Source organism: Dromaius novaehollandiae, chromosome Z, assembly GCF_036370855.1.
Source record: "Dromaius novaehollandiae isolate bDroNov1 chromosome Z, bDroNov1.hap1, whole genome shotgun sequence".
Classification (NCBI taxonomy): domain Eukaryota; kingdom Metazoa; phylum Chordata; class Aves; order Casuariiformes; family Dromaiidae; genus Dromaius; species Dromaius novaehollandiae.
Genome location: NC_088132.1, coordinates 43,860,849 through 43,879,751, shown reverse-complemented (window position 1 = coordinate 43,879,751; position 18,903 = coordinate 43,860,849). Strand labels below are relative to the sequence as shown.

The window sequence follows — 18,903 nt, the reverse complement described above, 5'->3', positions numbered from 1 at the left end:
CCTACATCCAATCAAGCCATCTTATTATGTTTGTTGATAATCAACTATACTATTGATCTGCTAGATATATCCGTATCCTCCAGAACCCCCTGACTGTGGTAATATCTTTTATGTATAAAACTTCAGGAGATCATTGAATGAATTTGAAAGGTCTGCATAACTTCTACCACTCTTTCAGAACATACTGGCAAAGCCAAGACTATCTTGTTTATTCTATTACACATTTCAAACTAATTTGTTTCTTGGCAAAGAAAGTAGAATACATACACGGTCTGAATTTTTCATATTTTTTGAGCTCATAATCTTCCCTGGTCAGTCAGATTGCTTATTCAAACCAAGCCAGTTAACAAGGAAACAAAACACAATTATCTCATTTAAAGCAACTGCTCTAATACGCAAAATTGTGGTCAGCCTTCTCTGTCTCTTTTTACTGCTTCCCCCATATGTTCCAAAAAAGTGTATATTTTCTCAGTAACAATATTTTAACACGTTATCTAGAAACTGAACAGTGAAAGAATGTCTTAATCGCAGCAACATCTTATCTAATTTCAAATAGGGTGGAAAAAAAACTCTGCCAACAACCATTCCACCCTTATAAGCATACAAGCTAAGAAAATTTCCACTTACCAAGTATATAGAAATGCAAGAGTTACTGGTCAGCACTGATTAAGCAGGTGCACCACAGGACAGATTTGAAGAGACAGCAGTCAGTCCTGCATGCCCCAGAGATAACACTAAGGAATGAAATCCAATACAATTGTCCATCAGAATAGAAAATAGATATGGTGGAACTAGTCTGGCTACCTGCCCTCAAAAGAAAGGCTTTAGAGAGAAACTAACCAACAATTACACTGAAGACTGGCTTGCAGAATTGCCCACATCTTACTGTTTTTATTAAAATAAGTCATACAAAATATTGCAACCTACAATATTACTGTATGTAAATAGTCTACAAATTTCAGGTCACTAGTCCACAGACACATAGAAAAAATAAAGTCCCTTATTACAAAAAGAATTATAATAAAATAAAACTATGCATCTCAGAATATTTTCAGACCTTCCTAACTAAATTTGGGAGGAATTCCAGAGGGAAGCATTGGGGATCTACCTTGCCTGCGGAAACTCTAAGTCCTGTCAGCAATTCCTTGCACAGCTAAAAAAAGTGAATAGGGATTCTGAACGGCTTGCAAATCAATGCGTGTTTTATTTCCAGCTTTTAGGGGTTTTATTAAACAAAATACTAAAAAATGATACTGTATGTTTTTGAAACAGAAAAAAGTTAAACACTGTTTTCCAAAATGATTGAAATTTAACATTTTCATTTTATGAAACCACTACCTTACATACTAATTTCTAAATTGATTTTTCCTGAATGGAGACATTTCTTGTGGAAAAACTTTGCAAAACTGGTATTTTTTAAATAGAGATCATTTTCAAGCATCTCCAATTGGCAAACATACTCAAACCAGGAGCACTTCCTTGAGCTGTAAGAATCTGAAGACGTGATAGCACATTGTGAATATTCATTATCTATTAATATCTGCTGTGTGGTTACTATTTTTCAGACGAAACAAAACAAAAGTCTGTCCCTATCCTGAAGGGTTCAGTCTAAACGTATCGAGCCAAGTAAAGAGAATGCCTGCAGTATAAAAGAATGTCAGCTGGTGACTGGCCACAAATGCTCAATAAAAAGTTATAGAAATGCACAGATATTTTTCAAGGAATTCATTATGTAATGTATTCCTACAACTTGTCACTAATGGTCAGCTAGCTTCCTGCAGATGTTAGTTCAAATTGCAGCCAATTATAATGCCAAACAATATTCCCCCCTTTGCTCCTACTATAGATCTGTACAGAATCGAGAATTGAATCGCACTACTCTCTAATGGGCCTGTTAGCCAGCTATGTCAAGGTTTCCAACAGAGTCTCCACATGCACTTTACCCCTGTCACTTCCAAGAAGGAATGCCAATACTAAAGGATAAAGCTAAATATCTCACACAGCCTATGGATTATCATGATGTTGAGCTATTAAATGAGACAAAACTGGGAGTTTTCTGTCAAACATGAAGACCCTTAATAGCAGATACAGTTCTTAGGACTTCAGTTGTAAAGGTGCAGAGGCAACATCAGCTGGCTGCCTCCTAAATTAATTCTCTAAAGAGGCAACTTTAGCCAATGTAAAACTACAGACATCTTTGGCTCAAGAGAAGAATAACCACATCTTGACACCTTAATGTAGATGGAGCCCAGAAAAGCTGACCTGTGGGTAAAGCCATACTGCAATCCCGGGAGAAGGTGAATTAACCCTTGCTGAGCTCCTAGCTGCCATGGCTAGGCTATAACCAACACCTGAAATAGCTAATTTAAAACTAGCTTGGGTATCTCCAGATAGCACGGCAGCTATTTCCCGGTTTCTTCTGTACAATTCCTACTGCTGTGTGGAAGTATGGTATGCTGGGCGACCTGTAACTGAGGCTTCTGACTATTTCATACTTGAACACTTAAATCTTGAAGATTCCAACCCCCCCAAAGCCATCTAAGCTTGCAAAGAAATGACAACATTTTTACAGTAGAAATGGCAAAGCTCAGACAAGGGTGCGACTCTCAGTTAAGACAAGGAGATTGCTTTACACGGTAAGGGTCACTTAGCGAGAAAAGGAAAAACTCTCAGCTGGGAATTTAAAGAACAACTTTAAATCTGTAATTAATGAACATAATTGCGCCAGAGTAACAGAGGGCTCCTGCCTGACCTCAGCTATTTCCTGCGGAGCTGAAGCGGAAGCGGAGCTGCAACGGGACCGCCCGCTCCAAGAAGTGACACGCTTACTGACACCTCCCGAGGGTATTTGGGGGTGGGATGGGGCTGAGTCCTCCCACCTGCAGACCGCCGGGGGCTGCCCTGCCCGCGCCTCCCTGGGAACAAAGACGCCGCGCGGCCCCTCGCGTTACTGACCCCAGGCACCCAGGGGCCCGGGCTGCAGGTGCAGCTGGTGCTCCCGGCCGGAACCAGCCGCCTTCCTCCTGCCGCAGACGGCTAAATGAGGTGCCTGAAGCGGCCGCGCCACTGGGGCGTCCCCACGCCAGGCCGGGCGGCTCCCCGCGCCGGGAGGCCCGCTCACAGCCCGCGGGAGGCGGCGCCGGCCGCCCGCCAGGTGGCGCCGCGCGGCTGCTGCCGGGCCGGGGCGCGCGCCCGCCCCCGCCCCCGCCCCCACCCCGCGGCCGTTGGGCGGCGGCGGCCGCCGTTGCCCGAGCCCGCCCCCCGCGGGGGGAAGTGGAGTGGGCGCGCGGCGGCCGTTAGTGCGGCCGTTACTCCAGTACAGTGGTGTCCTCTGTAAAGGGGGCCGGGGGGGGGGGAGGGGAGAAACTCATGCTGACTTCTGAAAGTAGGGGGACATAACGCGCAGTCCCAATAGAACACCACTTCCATCTCTACGCACTTGCTCCTCGCTGCGAAGTAGGGCGCTAGAAGCCCCCAAATCACTCCAATGGCTTTCCAAATCGGAAAGCGTCTGGCGGCGGGAAAGAGGGCGGCGCCATGCTGGGAGCGCGGCGGCGGCAGGTGGCGGCAGGCCGGCGGAGCTGGTGACCGTCTTGGCGGCGCGCACGAAACCTTCGTGAGCGCCGCGCTGCGCGTTACCGCCTGCGCTTACTGAAGGAAGCTTTTTAAAAGATGCAGAACACTTGGTAATAGTAATTCTGTAGAAAGAGAAGAAAGCCAGAAAAGAGCGAAAGAGAGAAGGAGTGAGAAACTCTTTCAAGTGTTTAGGTATTTACATAAAAAAGACAGGATTATTTTCCTTTTCTAAGGAGCTATCATTTGTAAGCTGTATCGTTTCCTTCTTGCAGTGGTGACATTTTCTTTTGCTGTACTGTGATTTTGGAGGTACTGACTCTAATGCAATGCCAGGAAAAATGTTATTAATGAAGAAGCTTCTGTTCCGGAGCTTCACCTTCAAAGGGCGTCATGTTCAGGGACACTTCTCTCAAGTAGAAAAGGGCTAGAAGCTTTGGGGAGACTCTGGCATCTATACAGCAGTTATATGTGTTTCTGTAAACTTGTTGCCACGGTAGGATGGTAATTTCTGATCTTTTACCACTTTAATTTCTTCGAGGGCAGGATTTGGAAAATCTAATTTATTCAAAATTTTTTTTGGAGCCAGAGAGTATCCAAAGTATTGTGATACAAGCAGCTTAGTGTGCAGTGATTTCATGACACTACAGTGATTTCTCTGCCCTTTTTCTCCAGAGAGGATAGGAATACTGTATCAGTCAACCAACTCATATGCTACGTCACAATTTAAAGAGGATTACACATACAGATTACAGCTCTCTGTGTACCACATAAATATCCAGCACGAGCAGTTTATATCAGAATTAGAACTGCTATTGAAGAACTGACTGTTTGGATAATTCTATGACTATCAAATAGGTCAAGTGGGCAACAACTAGAACACATCATTTCAGCTGCGTGGATATTTGTATTGCTGAGCTAGCAAAGGCAGTAACAATAGTGCATGATGTCAGTTCTTATCTCTAAGGCTTCTGCAGTAATCCACTACTGTAATTGCTGTGGGATCCGGACACATGGTTAAAACTCATAAAGGCAACAACACTCCATAAGGTCAGCAGACACGTGGTTGAAAGGCCAAAAAGTCAATATGCTGAGAAGTCTGTAAACCTGAAAGCTAAAAATAAGTATCTGGTGTTTTCAAGAAGGGAGAAAGGCTCTTTCTGGAAGACTGGTGAGAAGCTTCTTATTTCAAAAATGTTTTTATTTTGTTGTTTTTTAATGTAGAACAAAGTTTTCCTGTAATTCTTCTGAGAAGTAGATGTCATTAAAGAAACAAAACACACCACCAATCTTCTGAAAAGTGAGAGAGGGCTAGAAAGCAATTGCTTAGCTGTAGGATATACATTAACCTTAAGCCACTGGATATTTATGCTTTTACAGCTTTCTCACTTCTGGATACCCCAAAGTACTTGACTTTGCAGGATGCACATGGTGAAAACATCTATATTCAGAAGTACTGAGACTACTGTGTAAAACAGGAATGTACACAGTAGCATTAGATGTTACCTGAGAAATTTTCTAACTTCACTGCTCTGTTTAAAGACTCAGAATATATTTTTAAACTAGAAATATGCTAGGTTGCTAAATAGTAACTGGAATCTAATTAAATGGCCTTCTAGTAATTACAGAACCCATTCTCAATTAGCAGGTAGTGTGAATAGCTAGCAAAAGTTAATTTGGTTTCTACTGCTGCTTCTTTACTTTACATTTTGGAATGAATGCCAGAAAAATGCTAAATATTGCATCTTACAACAGTAAGGAGAATTCTGAAGAGAATGCCACCATCGTACTTCTCCTTGACTTCCCTCAGAGCCATGGAGTCCTGGATCCTAAACTATCCTTCTTTTCCCAGTATTGTCACCTGCTTCTGTAAGTTTGAGAGCTCTTTCAGCTGCTTAATAGTTCAGTTGCACTGTCCAACAGTGTTGAAATCCTCTGGCCTATTTGCCTTTACATTCCCCTTAATTACTTCTCTTTTGTTACCTTTCTAACTCCTCTTCTTTCATCTTCTTACCTGCAGAACATTGCAACCAATCTTACCATTCAAACTAAGAATAGAAACATACCACCTTGAAATTCCTCCTCAGCCCTTTAAGAATCCAGTTCGAAACCACCTCTTTCTTTAAAAGTCTATACAGTTTTTCTGCAGTTTACCTCTTGGATGTAACCCCTAACTCGTCCTTTCCACCATCCCTTCATTTTTTTTAACCTGCTTCCTCTCTTTTTTGCTTGCACAGTCTGCAAGCTGTTCATGTCAACTTTCTTCTCTGCATTTCCTGCCATCTGTATCTTGCTGACTTATTAACTTCCCACCTTCTTTCAAACTGTATTGTATAACATATCCCTTTTCCTTATGTCTCTGCTCCCTAATTGCTTTCTCCCTCAATAGTTTCATCTATATCGAATAACTTATTCACTAAATGATACTTTATCTAATTTCTGCAATATATACTTTATACTGTATATCATTACATTCAGTGTGAAATGTTTTCTCCTTACAGATGATGGACTGAGAGGAAGACAAAGCATTTTAATCACAAGCAGACAGTGCTTTGAGATGGAGGAACTTTTTACTGAAGTGGCTGGCAGATGGCTCTGCATAGTACTCTGCTCATTTCACAGCTATCAAAGCTGTCCATACCATCCACATTCTCCAAAAGTTGACTGGTATTTTACTGGGAGCAGAGGTCAGGTAACAGCTGTGGTTCTCAGTGCTGCCACCATTCCAAAAGTCATAAATTACAGTCTGCAAATTACTGCTATCAGTAATGGACAAACGGATAGGAGTTAGAAAGAGTCAAGAAAGCAACAAAGTGCTGTCCTAAGGTCCAAACAATTTGTTCCTAATTACCCTATAGATGTTTAGTCTCCAGGCATTCCCTGGACCAAATGTTCCCACTAGGACTGTGTCCACTCAGGACACAGGACACACTCAGAAGTATATAGCAAGTTTTTCCAAAGAGATCCTCCAAGGGTAAGTTATTTTTTGAGCATTTTAGCCAGGAACAAAATGAAACAGAATCATCTTATTGGAACAATTTTCTGTTTTACAGGAATACTGGTTAAAATAAAATAGCACCATATAGCATTCTTTTCCAGTATTTTGGTGCTTTTGTGTTATGCCAGTGTTAGATGCAGTGCTACCTTTGAAAGAAAACACACCAGTGGCAATTCTTGGACCTTTATTTTGCTACAGATGCGGTCTAACAAATTCTCAGTTCTCAAAATATTAAAAAGTTTTTTCTAGCATCTGTACTCATTTCATCATGGAAATCTCCTCCTACTGATATAGTTACAGATTAATTCCCTCTGAATAATACTACTCTATTTAGGAGTAGTGGCACTTGCAAGCTAATAGGCTATCCATATTCTCAGCTTCACAAATATGTGAGGAATGATAGATTTTTACAACTGTTGCTGTTGTCATCAGTTTTGCAGAATGAACATTGTATCTTTAATATTGAGGGGTTTAGTGGGAGTTGTTTCAGGACTTTAAATTTTGGTTTTGTAAATAGGATTTGCTTGCGTTATAGGTGGACGCTAAAGAAAGAGAAGTGATGAAAGAGAAAAAAGCATTATCTACTATTTGCTGTTGAAAAGGGGTATCATTTTCAGTGCTTGCAATAGGGATGTCTTTGTGATTCAGCACTGTTATGCTGGAAATAACTATAACATTTTAAGTAGTGTGTGTGAAACACTGTTATGTTTATCAGAAATAGGACAATAATTTTGTTAAGCCTACAACAAATACAAACTTTAGCTTGTCCCTAATCTACTGTAAACTTAAATCTTTTTAAAGGAGGGCTGTAGAAATGATCAAAACAACCTGAGTTGTTTTGATCCACTTTTGTTTGAAGAAACAGAGTTGTGACCTGGTTTCTGTAGGAAGCTCACATTTAACTGCAAAATTCTTTCCAAAAATAAACCCAATTATATAAAGATTCATATCTCACCTTTGTAATGACAGAAAAATTATTTGGGAGAGGTTTAGTTTAATCAGGTAAAGGAGCTGAGTGATACCATACTTCAAAACATAAGGGTTGTTAGCTTTTCAGAAAAGTTTTTAAAGTAATCTTAAGTAATCCTATTCCATTTCTCAGTATGGGCTAGCAAAACAGTTTCAAAAGGATTGTTTCCTCTTGGATTTCCTGAAGATTATGCAAATTTTAAAGATATAGAACCTCCCCAAAAGAATGTAAAGAACACAGGGAGTACCATCATCATTTAGGCAATCTGACAGTTTGCAGCGCCTTTGCTTATTTCTTTTCAGCTAAGGTGTGAGGTTACATTTAGACAAGAAAGAGATGTGCACAGGTGGGCTTGTGCCATTTACAGCTTCAGAAGATGCAGACCAAAATGTAAAAGTAACACTGGAAACTTAGAAGGCCTTTGACTAACTTCACATACAGCTGCAGGAGGATAAAGTTGTGCCCTAACCTAGGAGGTTTCTTTGTTCATTTTATTTATTGTTTATATTTTATTTATATGTGCATCATCTGTCATACCAGTCTCTCTTCTAATCAGTATACTCTAAAAATCTGTAAGAATGAAACTTGGAGAGCAAATTGTTTTTTTTTCCCTCTCAAATGATGTTTCTTTTGTTAAGCCATCTGGTCAAGCCCATTGGCTTGTAGATAGTTTGTGAAATACATTTATCAAATGTTTATGAAATATAACCAATCTGAGTCTGTTAAGAAAAATAAGGACCTACACAGAAAACCTATAAATGTTGAAAAAAGTGACTTTATAGCTTTGCGATATTTGAAAGACTATGGAATTTGAAACAAAGCTGAGGTATACTTACACTGTTATGTGTTGTAGAGAGGCCCAAATGAGTTTCATATGAGCCAGCTTGGATATCTGAAACAAGATAGCTGAAGCCAAACTTCAGGTGGCTAATTTCCCCTTCAAGAAGCCTGTTTAAAGTGGACTCTGATAACTTTTTCTTAGTTGAAAGAGATTTTTTTGAATTATGGCTTTTTTTCTTCAACCATTTGCTGCAGTAGGAGTTCTTTTGTTTTCTTTTGAAGCAGTTGATACTTACCGCTGTCAGAGCATGGCAGTTCCAGTGAAAAAGGACCACTTCTAATTTTTGTATAGATCAAGGGCATTTGGCTTTATTATAAAGCAACATAAGAAAAAAAAATAAACAGTTTTCTGGTCCAGACAGAAGATAAGCTGGAATCGTTCACTGATGTCAGATGTCATACAAGAGCTCTGACAAAACAAAATGGTATTTCATATGGTTCCTCACATTTTGCTTCTTATTTTTCTCTGTCATTATGAAAAAAAGCACTGTACTGGGTCTCGTTTTAAAATAATCCTTCAGACAAGAAACACAATTATTCCATCTGGTATATTGCAAGCACTTTAGAAAAAGTGATGCAAATTGTGATATATCTCAAAAAAACTATGTAAATTACATAAGCACGTACACACATGCAAATCCTAGCTCATATCCCAAACAAGCTTATTCAGCACCCCAGCTGTCAGTGTGACATTAGTTAAAACTCACATTAAACAAGAAACTTTATTTAAAAAGATGATGTCCTCTACTTGAACCATTCTGTCCTTTCTCCATGCTTTCCTGCAGAACTTCTAGAATTTTCCTGTCCTCGCCCTTATGGTTTCTTGGCACAGATAGAAGAAGAAAAAGTACATAAATCTTTACCTCCACTTGCTCCCTCAAAGGTGAATTGTAGGAATAGGAGTGACTTTCCAAAAGCAATGTGAGGGTCGGCTTTCTCCATTAGTATTATCACATCCAGAAGTAGCATGAAAAAGAACACAAGGTAAACTTATTCAAAGTATTGTGTTTTGCCACCTGGCCCAGGAAGCCCACCAAACATTGATGCTGTCTCTTGAAGAACTGTGTCTGTGCAGGATCACCTGAAGTAAAGATGTCATACTCTGTACTAGCTGGGCAGACAGTAGAATTGCTGTGCGTTTGGATGTGAGGCAGTAACTGAGTATGGAATCCTTGGCTACATTTCTTAATTTTTGCTGAAACAGGTCAGATGTTCATTTGATGTTGCTGTAGTCTGCATTTCCAGTCATATAGGCATAAAAGAAAAAGAATCATGTATTCCAATGCTGGCAACAGAAAAGGAAAATATCAGAAACAATACTGGCTTTGTACTTGTTACATGGTATGTAATAGTGGTATTCACAAACATTCACATCCAAGTGACTTTAGCATTTCTTCTCACCTTTGGCTCTCCTCAGTTGTTGCAAGGGATCTCTTCTGGAATTTCCATTATCCACTTATCCTCTACACTTGGATTGCCTGTCAGCTGCTGCCGCCTCCGTAATACATTTAAGAAAGAAGTTTGACATTTGAACTTGTAGCTATGGTTGCAGGCAATCTGCTTTGTTCTTGGTCTAAAGGAGCCACAAATTAAGATAGCTTTGCAGCATCTGGGTAAGCATTGCCTTTCCCTTATATGGAACATCCATCTTTACTGTGGCCACATTTACTGGTTGCTGAACACATTGCAAATTTGCATGGATCAGGTGAGTTGATAGAAGACAGATTATCCTTTTTCTTTTGGGAAAATCTTTTGCCTTCTTTTTCTGCTCAAGGGATATTGTCTCACCTTTTGCACCCATATTTTATCCCTACTGTAATACTGGCTTGTGGGTGAGAAGGATACAGACCCTTTACTTTTACACAAATAAATCTTTTGAAATCATTCAGGTGATGGATGTTTCTCTATCACAAATACTGGGTCTGAGTGTTTCTAACTCTTAAGATTTCTTTGAATTTGAGTGCAGAGTGTGCATCACTGAGAAAAACTAAAAAAGCAGTAAAATATTATATAATACTGGTTTTAAATTGGTACTAATGAGAAAGGAATTAGGTACTTTGTTTTGATCTTTCATTGAAATAGGCATAGACACCATATGGTTTAGTGAGCAAATAGTTTTGTTCCTTAAATCAATACAGGACCTTAAAGATTTTATGGAGCTAAAAGCAAAAGAAAAAAGGATATTGCACACAGTATCATAAGTTAAAGAGAATGAAACGTTGGTTTAAGTGACAGGAAACAGAAAAGGGGAGCAAGCATCTTTTAAGCATGCTTAGGTATTAAGGTGATGTGAACTATGCAAAATTTCAAAAAGTGTTCCTTCTGTCCTCACACTCATCCTTGAATCTCCATGCCTGTTGCTAGGAGGAAATGGCTAAAAGATGGATGCTTTTAAAATCTTCTTGCTCCTCCTCTCCAATCTTTGCTGACATTTTTCCAGTATTAATTTCTGAAAATGTCTTGTCCTCATGTTAAACACAATGATACCCACCACATAAACAGGAATTATAGCCAGTTGAAACCTCAGAAGTCATGCTGTTATAGGAGATAGGGAACTTGGAAATAAGAAACAGTCACAAATCACTGCTCGTTTTTATGCCAACATCTTTCCATGGATCTTGAATAATTATAGAACTGATGGAATTCATTCTGCCTTTCTATGGACAGGCAAATCCTGCACCTAGCAGACTCCAAAGGTGTTTTTGTGGATTCAAACTCAAGAGTCTGTGCAATCCTCATGGCAGAATTTGACTGCTAACAGACATACATTAATGAATTAGGTCATAGCCATCAGACTTTCATTTCACTTTAAAAACCTGATTCTGTGTTTGTTTTGCCACTGACTGCTATGCAATTTTTGAGAGCAGTGAGATGTATTCAATACTGTCTTCTTTTTTCTTATTTGCTCCATGGTGACACTTTTTTAATTCAGAGCTTTTTTTCTGCATGTTTGCATCATTATCATCAAATACATAATTTGGTCTTTTGTGTTGGTCCGTGTCAGTATGTTCATTCCTGTCTTGGATACCAAGTCAGGAGTTATGTAACCTGATTTTTCAAGGATCCTCTTCGTGTAAGCAATGTATATAATATCCTCTGGAACATTTTGACAAAGAATGCAAAGTACAACAAGGAATTCCTGATAAAGTAACATACTGCTTAATATTAATGTGTTTACTCTGTATGGGATTTACAGAACTCCTAGGTCTACTCTCAAATTTTCTTGAATAAGTAGTTGATAAAATAAGTAATCTCTTACAAGAAAAAACACCTGAATACCAGATGGGGAAACAGAAGCGTTATTTCACTAGGGTTTATCCAGATTGGTCTATATCTTATACTCAAGTTTATTAAGAATTATTCATAGAGTCAGTGTTGTATTTCATGCTGATAACAAGCTTAATCTGGAATGAATTGAGAAAATGCACTTATAATTTCCATAACTACCCTGTTATCCTTAATTTGAATTGCAACCATTAGTTAAGTCTTATACAATTTAAGAATTGAAATGACATCACCACATCATATGGAAGAATATGCATCAAAATATGCCTTGAATATAATTCATTACATTTTACATGAAAGCAAAACTCACTAAGGGGTGTGTGTGAGCATGTGTGCACAATCTGCCAAAGCTAAAAAAACAACTGCTTGATGAGTGTTTCTTCCTTTGTACCAGCCTACCTACTGAGCTGGTAATTATTCTTGCTTTTTATCTAATCATTATAAGACAGAAAACAATCTTTTTTACAGCTCTCCTCCCTCACAAATCGCACATAGGCCATTAGAAAGTCTCTGCATTCTGAATCCATTTTTAATTTCTCCCTATCCTTCACAATTTAAAATATTTTAAACAAATAATACATAGAGCAATTAATGCTATTGAAGAAATAACACTATTTTCATGAGATAGATGGACTGATCTGCTATTCTATGCTCATAGACACAAGTCTGAATCAAAATCCATGGAAGTTAATGGAAGAATCTTGTGTGTTGAATCAAAGCGTGTCAGGAAGGTATTAATGAAGAAGTGGCTAATCACTCAATTCCCTCAAATGGAACAAGTTCATTATACAAATAACATTGAAAGGGGTAATGACAACTCATTTTAGATTCATAACTGTGACATTTAATAAAATACAATTTTACAAATCACAAAGCTTGAATTTCAAGAGAACCTACATGAGCTGGGAGACTAAATCCCATTGAATTTCCATTAAAAAATATATTTCTGGAGTGCTTTGGTATGGACATTCTTTATTTATAAATCATCTTGAGTATATAAAATTTGTGTAACTATATACTAGAACATGTATACCTGAATGAAATGAATATATTATAAGCTCTTCAAAACAAAGACTGTTTTTTTTCTGTATAGTTGTACAGGGCTCAATATTATCAGGACCCTCAAGCTCATCACACAAATATAATAACAACAGTACAAGAATAATAATATTGTATTCCAAGACATAAAATATTATATTTCTTCAAAATTTTATATTGTATATTTTACTAAATACAATGTACAGAATATATCAAGTGTATAAGACAATTATATTATTCATTATATTATTATATTAATCTATATTATTAATATATGTTCCAATAATTATATTAGAATTAGATGCAATTCATTATTATTCCATTTAAATTGAAAAATGCCTGTGTGCTAGAAAACAATGCAGGTATATTTTGGCAATTTAAGAACCAATTCAGAAGAAAAATGATGCTGAGCATAGGTCAGAGTACTAAGAATCTGAGTGCCCCTGTTCCCAAAACACTGATTCAAGATGATATTTTAGATGTATGTGCTTGCAGAACATAGTCATTTTTGGTTTCTCCTTGCAATGTGAATGGAAACGGGATAAAAGAGCTGTGGAATATTAGAAGTTTTATAACAATACAGATAAATGAAATGGGAGAAAAAGAAACATTCAGGAGAGAAAGAGAGAAAAAAAGAGTAAAAGGGGAGAGAGAAAAAAAGAGCAAAAGAGAGAGAAAGGTAGAAGGAGAGATGTACAGAAAAGGAAGAAAGCAAAACCGGCCCAGTACTTAGGATAAAGATTACTGTCTGAAGATTCTTCCAGACTATATCAGTCAGTAATGTATTATCCTTCTTATTTGACCTTATTCTCAAGCAGCTACTGAAATCTTGCAGATTGTTACTGCCAGGATTTTGAAACACCTCTCAGGTTTGTCACAGAGGTTTCTGTCTTACCAGTAACCAATTATTATTCCTCCCATAGAAGATTAGTATTTTTCTTTACTTGCATAGGAATCTTAGAGTCATCAAATTTGATTTATCCTATTTAAATTGTTTGTATTTGGAAGATACTGAAGAAGCATTTCCAAAGTCTGTTAATAACAATGTCACAATAACATCCTCCCTCCATTAAATCATGATTGAATTGGTATTACTAACATTCAAATTTTTCTTGGTACATCTTGATTAAAAGTAAATCAATTGATATCTTAATGGCCTGTCATCAGTTTTAAAGTAGTATTATGAACATTTTGTAATATTATACATCTAAAATAATGCCAAACCTGAACAACAGAATCAAAAGCCAGAATGAAATGAGTCATGAAGAAATGCTGAGAAAGAACAAAGCAATCAACATGTAGAAAGGAATTCAGGGAAACCGCATGGCTTGAAATGAAGGAAAACAAACTGGGTAATGGAAGGCATGCTGTGCAGAACAAGCAAATACAAACAGCATAGAATAATGTACAGAAAGGACTGAAATAGGATATAAAATACAAGAAAAGGATTAATGATGCAGACAGAGAAATGGGGTCCTGAAGTGCCTAATAATAATAATAAAAGGGGAGAAGGAAATGGAAGAATGGTATGGCTAAAGCAAACGTGTTGCACAAAACCCATAGTTCCACTGTTTTTACTTTGACACTTCTTTAAAACAATGGGAGCTTTGTCTAGGTGTCTACACTTAGGCTGAAATATAAAAACAGCTGAAAAAAAAGTCTCCTGCACCCTGCTACCCTTATGTAAAAGAAATCCAAAAGGAATATTGAGCTCTATCAATCTGAGAGCACCCACATTGCAGAAGTGTAGAATTATTATTATACAGGCATTTTTTTAACTGCTTTCTATTGACAATGCAGCACCAAGGCATCTGTTTGACATGAGAGAAGGATAAGGAGGAGGATGTAGAATAGTAAAAGGAGGAACATTAAAGAGCTGTTGGGAGAAGCAGAGTGCTACCAGGCTATTTTGAACAGCAGTTTCGTTTCCAAACTGACTTCTAGAAAAATGGTGTCAAGCATATTTCTCACCAGCCCAGATTGCAGAAAAGTCAGCAGACTGTACAAAAATCAGCAGGCTCCAGCAGAATCATGGCTATACAAGGTGTAAGGAAGCGGCCAAATAGACCCTGAAAGTTTATAAATTATTGGCATGAAAATAATGAACTGATTAATTGCCGAAGCTTTAAGAGAGACCTAGAAGATGTAGGGCAAGAATTTGGGGGGAAAATTAAAATTTTCTGTCAATGATAAATGGGTCACTGAATGCAGTGGAAATTTTATACTTTACTCCCCATTTCTGTAGTCCATAAATTTTTATCAAATTCAAACTTTTTTCAGTTATTCTGTGAGCAAATGCTTTTAAAATAGAACCTGTAGCAGTACAGATCTGCTAGGTCTAAGGCTATTAACATACTCATGTAGACTGATGTAGATGCCAGCACCTTGTGATTTATCTGTTCTTCAAGAAGGGTCTAGCATGATCAGCTAGACAGAAAATGAAGAAGTGAGTGTTGGTAAGAGTGATGTTAACATCTTGATGACAGTGAGGAAAGAAAGAACTAATCTTTGTTTTACTGCTTTAGTGCTAATGATGGAGGTTACTCTGAAGGAAAAGTGAGACATATGTCCATGGGTCAGGGTGTGGACTGGCAAGGTGCATGGCCAAACATGCAGAGGTCAGGCAGAAAACGAGGGCCTGAGCTTAAAATCATGATAACACGAATGTTTCGGAAGGCTAAAAAGGTATCCAAAAGAAAGAAGGGCCAAGATGAAGGCATCTGCTGCAAAGATAAAGGCAGCTGTTCAGGCATGGTCTGAAGACAGAAACCCCTGTCTGAGGAAGGGCAACAGCATTTTCATAGCTGGAGAGTGTGGGCTTCCCACCGCAGACCACCTGTGAACCACCGTCATAAGTCATCAGCTTTCAGGTAAATGCATGGGACATTGTTTTTCTTGCTCTCTAGCTGTGTCTTAGCACAGCCTTTTACCCTGTCACCTCCTCAGTATTTGAGCCATGACCTGTGATCCAAACTGATTCCTGTCAATAACAGAGGAAACAATTCTACCCCTTCATTTTTTAAAAAAGCATGATTATACAGAATCCACAGTAGGAAGAGTTTCTTTTATTGTAGGACTAATCTGCAAGTATCACCTCATAACTGCACATCCAGATGGATCGTTACATCTATCCATTATTACATACAACTACTAAATGTGCCATTAACACAGTTGTAGCAAACCTAAGTTTCATAAGAATGAAGCCCAAAATAAGCAGCCAGAGTCTATGTTGCCAGTAGCAAAGCCAGTGAAAATAGAAAATGGTGGACTGGAAAGGCTGTTCTTTACTGAAAGCATTGGTCGAACTGATTTCATGCTTAAATTTCTCTCCCTTCATTTTAATTCTAGTTGTTTTCCATTAATGGAGATTATATTTATTTATAATATTCATAACAAACTTTGAGGATCCTTTCATTCAAATTAACCAAATCTATTACTTATAATCCCAATTTTTCTTTGTGGAAATGCAACATTTTTTGTTAATATCAAACACTCCAAATGCTTTGTAACTTCAAGTAGGCACTATGTATCACTCGGCTGTTCAGTTTATAATGCATGCTCATTACCATTCTCATTATTGTGAATTATAGAAGTTGCTTGGCTGGCCTTCATTAACCATCTGGCAGTTAAACACTGATTTGTGTTTATGTATAAAGTTAATTTTACAGAAGCACCTGAACATCCACTGGAAAGGTGGATGTAATCTGCTTCTCAGTATTTCTGCAAGACCTCAATGACTGTTCCAAATGCATATTTTGCTTTACCTTTATTATTTTTTTCATATACATGGATAACATCATGCAATTGCATGCATACAGTAACAGAAGGAATATGTTTTCTTCCTTCTACTGTCTATTCAGCAAAATGATTGTTTTCTCTGTCTTAGCCAGTGGCTGATTTTCTGAGGCCTTGACCAGTATTAACTTTTCAGAACATGCTTTTCATGAACCAGTAGTTTTGGTCCCAAAACTTTACAGCTTAGCTTTACTGCTTCAGATAAGTTTGCAGTTTTCTTTTGTAAGTTGCTTTTGAAACATTCAGGAAAATACATTTCAAAAGGTACAATATTTCAGTAATTCCATTCTAGTGCTCATAAGGCACTAGAATCTAGTCCTAAAGCATCTGAAGAAGAATTAATGCAGACTGGAAATAGCTTCTTTTTCCCTTTGACTTCTGTAAGATTGCTTTTCCAACTTGATCATTCATAATCTTAAGTGGAAATAAAATCATTTATAATTACTCCACTATCATTATCAAATATATTAAATCATCAACGTTTCCAAACAGCCATTTTTAAATATTACGAAGATATCTTATAAATATTGTATTACGTTAAAAGCTTGAAAACCTCTGTAATGACTCTCTAGAACTCTTGGGAAATGTCTTAACCTCAAATTACAATGTCTGCATCTTCAACAATCTCCATCATTCTCAGTTGTATATTTCTTCACATTATTTGCCTGAGCCTAGAGACTAGTATTTTTTCATCAGTTTTTCCAGCTGAACGGTTGCTTTATCTATCTCATGGCCTTGTGCTTCTGTGCCATTAACAAAATTCAACCTAGCAAAGACAATGCATATAGTTGCCCCTGGACAGCAAAGCCCCATATGATGAAACTCAGATGAATCACTCGTTCCTGAAGGTTTCCGCAAAAGAGGACCATGAACAGGCTCTACGTGACCAAGAAAAGTCACAGATCCATTTAGCCACTTTGCAACACAAGTTAATGAACTGAGATATCAGAGCCCCATGGAACTGGGACAGACAGTTCAGGGAACTGGCTGGGCCTCGAGGCGGGCTAGATTCAAGGAAAAATTTAGATGCCTAAGGTGGGACTTAAAGTGGGGGGAGGTTAAGGCCCAAATCTAAAATTAGGGTAATGAAAAGTGATCCTAAACTGCTCCCTAATCCTGGATGAACCGAAAGGCAAGAAGCTGCTTACCCTTGGACTGTGACACAGATGCCTCAGGCTGTGCCTCTGACATACCTGTGGCTGCCTTTTATAGACCAATCCAGGACAAATTCTCAGAGCCATTTCAGAGCACTCACATTATTCTGAAATGATCCATGGAGTTCTGTTTTCATATTAAGTTCTGTTCACAGCCTCAAAAGATGTAAAAACACTTTTTATGTCTTTCCTAAGAGTTTGCCATGTACAGGCTACTGTGATTAGAAAAGGAGGTAGTAGGGAGAGCTGCTGAAGCTGTGCCATTGTGCAGCAGAAAATGAGACAGCGCATTGTATAAAATAGAAGTTGGAGAACTTATATTGGAATGTGGCTTCAGGTCTTACTCACAAGATGTCTGGCTGAGGCTATCGTGTTTGGCTCACAGCCAAACCCTCTCAGCACACACCACAACAAATGCACACACTTCTCTTCCTAAGCCTGTGTTTAGAAAAGAGAGAGCCCTCCTAAGAGCTTTTAAAGAAAGACCACTGGCATCCTTCAGGAGCTGATCTTAGCAGCAGGTGATGCCTCTGCAGGGCAGGATTTCATTTTCACCAGTGACCTCAGCATATCCTGTTGAGCAGCTCTGTGTGGCTCCCTGATCAGTGCGTTGTCTATTTTTGAATCCAAGTCTCCCCCCAGGAACTATATATAGTCTTTCATGCATGACAATGGATTCTGGATTCCCTTCCCAGGGCCAAACAGCTAACCTCGCTTCTACTTTGCTGTGTTACTAACAGTAGGAAGGGTTTCTTTTTCCATACTGCAAACACTTTCTCCATTACATTTCCTTTTCCTTTCCTTCTTCCATTTCAATTTCCTAAATGGCACATGGGGGTATATACGAGGCACGTATTTTTAGAGTGGAATGCTGTCCAAAGGAACAGAGAGTGTGAAGCTATCAGCATGAAAGGCTTGTTGTAGTGGTGTGTCAAAGAGCAGTGGTACAATAGTAAATCATATACTTAGTATATATGAAAAGTAGATAAATTCTATATTGTCCATATTTAAAGCAGATATACTTCACTTGTCTGCATTTTCCCTTAACTACACTATCAAGTAGATGTATTAACCATTTTTCCACTGGGAACGTGCAATTTATCTGGGAAGTTACTGATTACTTTGGCCTGAACCTACAAGGTAAATGAGATAGGTATTCAAACATTAGGCTGGTATAGTCAGACTATCGGTACTGTCAGCAAGGCTGACAGTAAAGTAGTCTCAATATAATTAAATAGTGTACTGCAGAC

General features: G+C 38.3%; 1 protein-coding gene across 6 annotated transcripts in view; it reads right to left on the bottom strand.

Annotated features, from left to right (window-relative positions):
* LOC112995224 (E3 ubiquitin-protein ligase Praja-2) overlaps window positions 1-18,903 on the bottom strand; it is a 136,072-nt gene that overhangs the window by 48,668 nt on the left and 68,501 nt on the right. Inside the window, exon 3 of one of the 6 annotated variants that reach the window (XR_010386284.1) lies at window positions 9,245-9,876. The exons of 1 other annotated variant lie outside the window; for it this stretch is intronic. Coding sequence is in view for 3 of the 5 variants with exons in the window: in XM_064502502.1 (XP_064358572.1) it covers window positions 9,245-9,350 (106 nt within the window). In the remaining 2 variants the exon portion in view is untranslated. Of the gene's footprint in view, window positions 1-2,955; window positions 3,097-9,244; window positions 9,877-18,903 lie in introns of those variants that run through there. 4 more of the 6 variants (XM_064502502.1, XM_064502507.1, XM_064502503.1 and 1 more) reach the window with 4 other exon arrangements.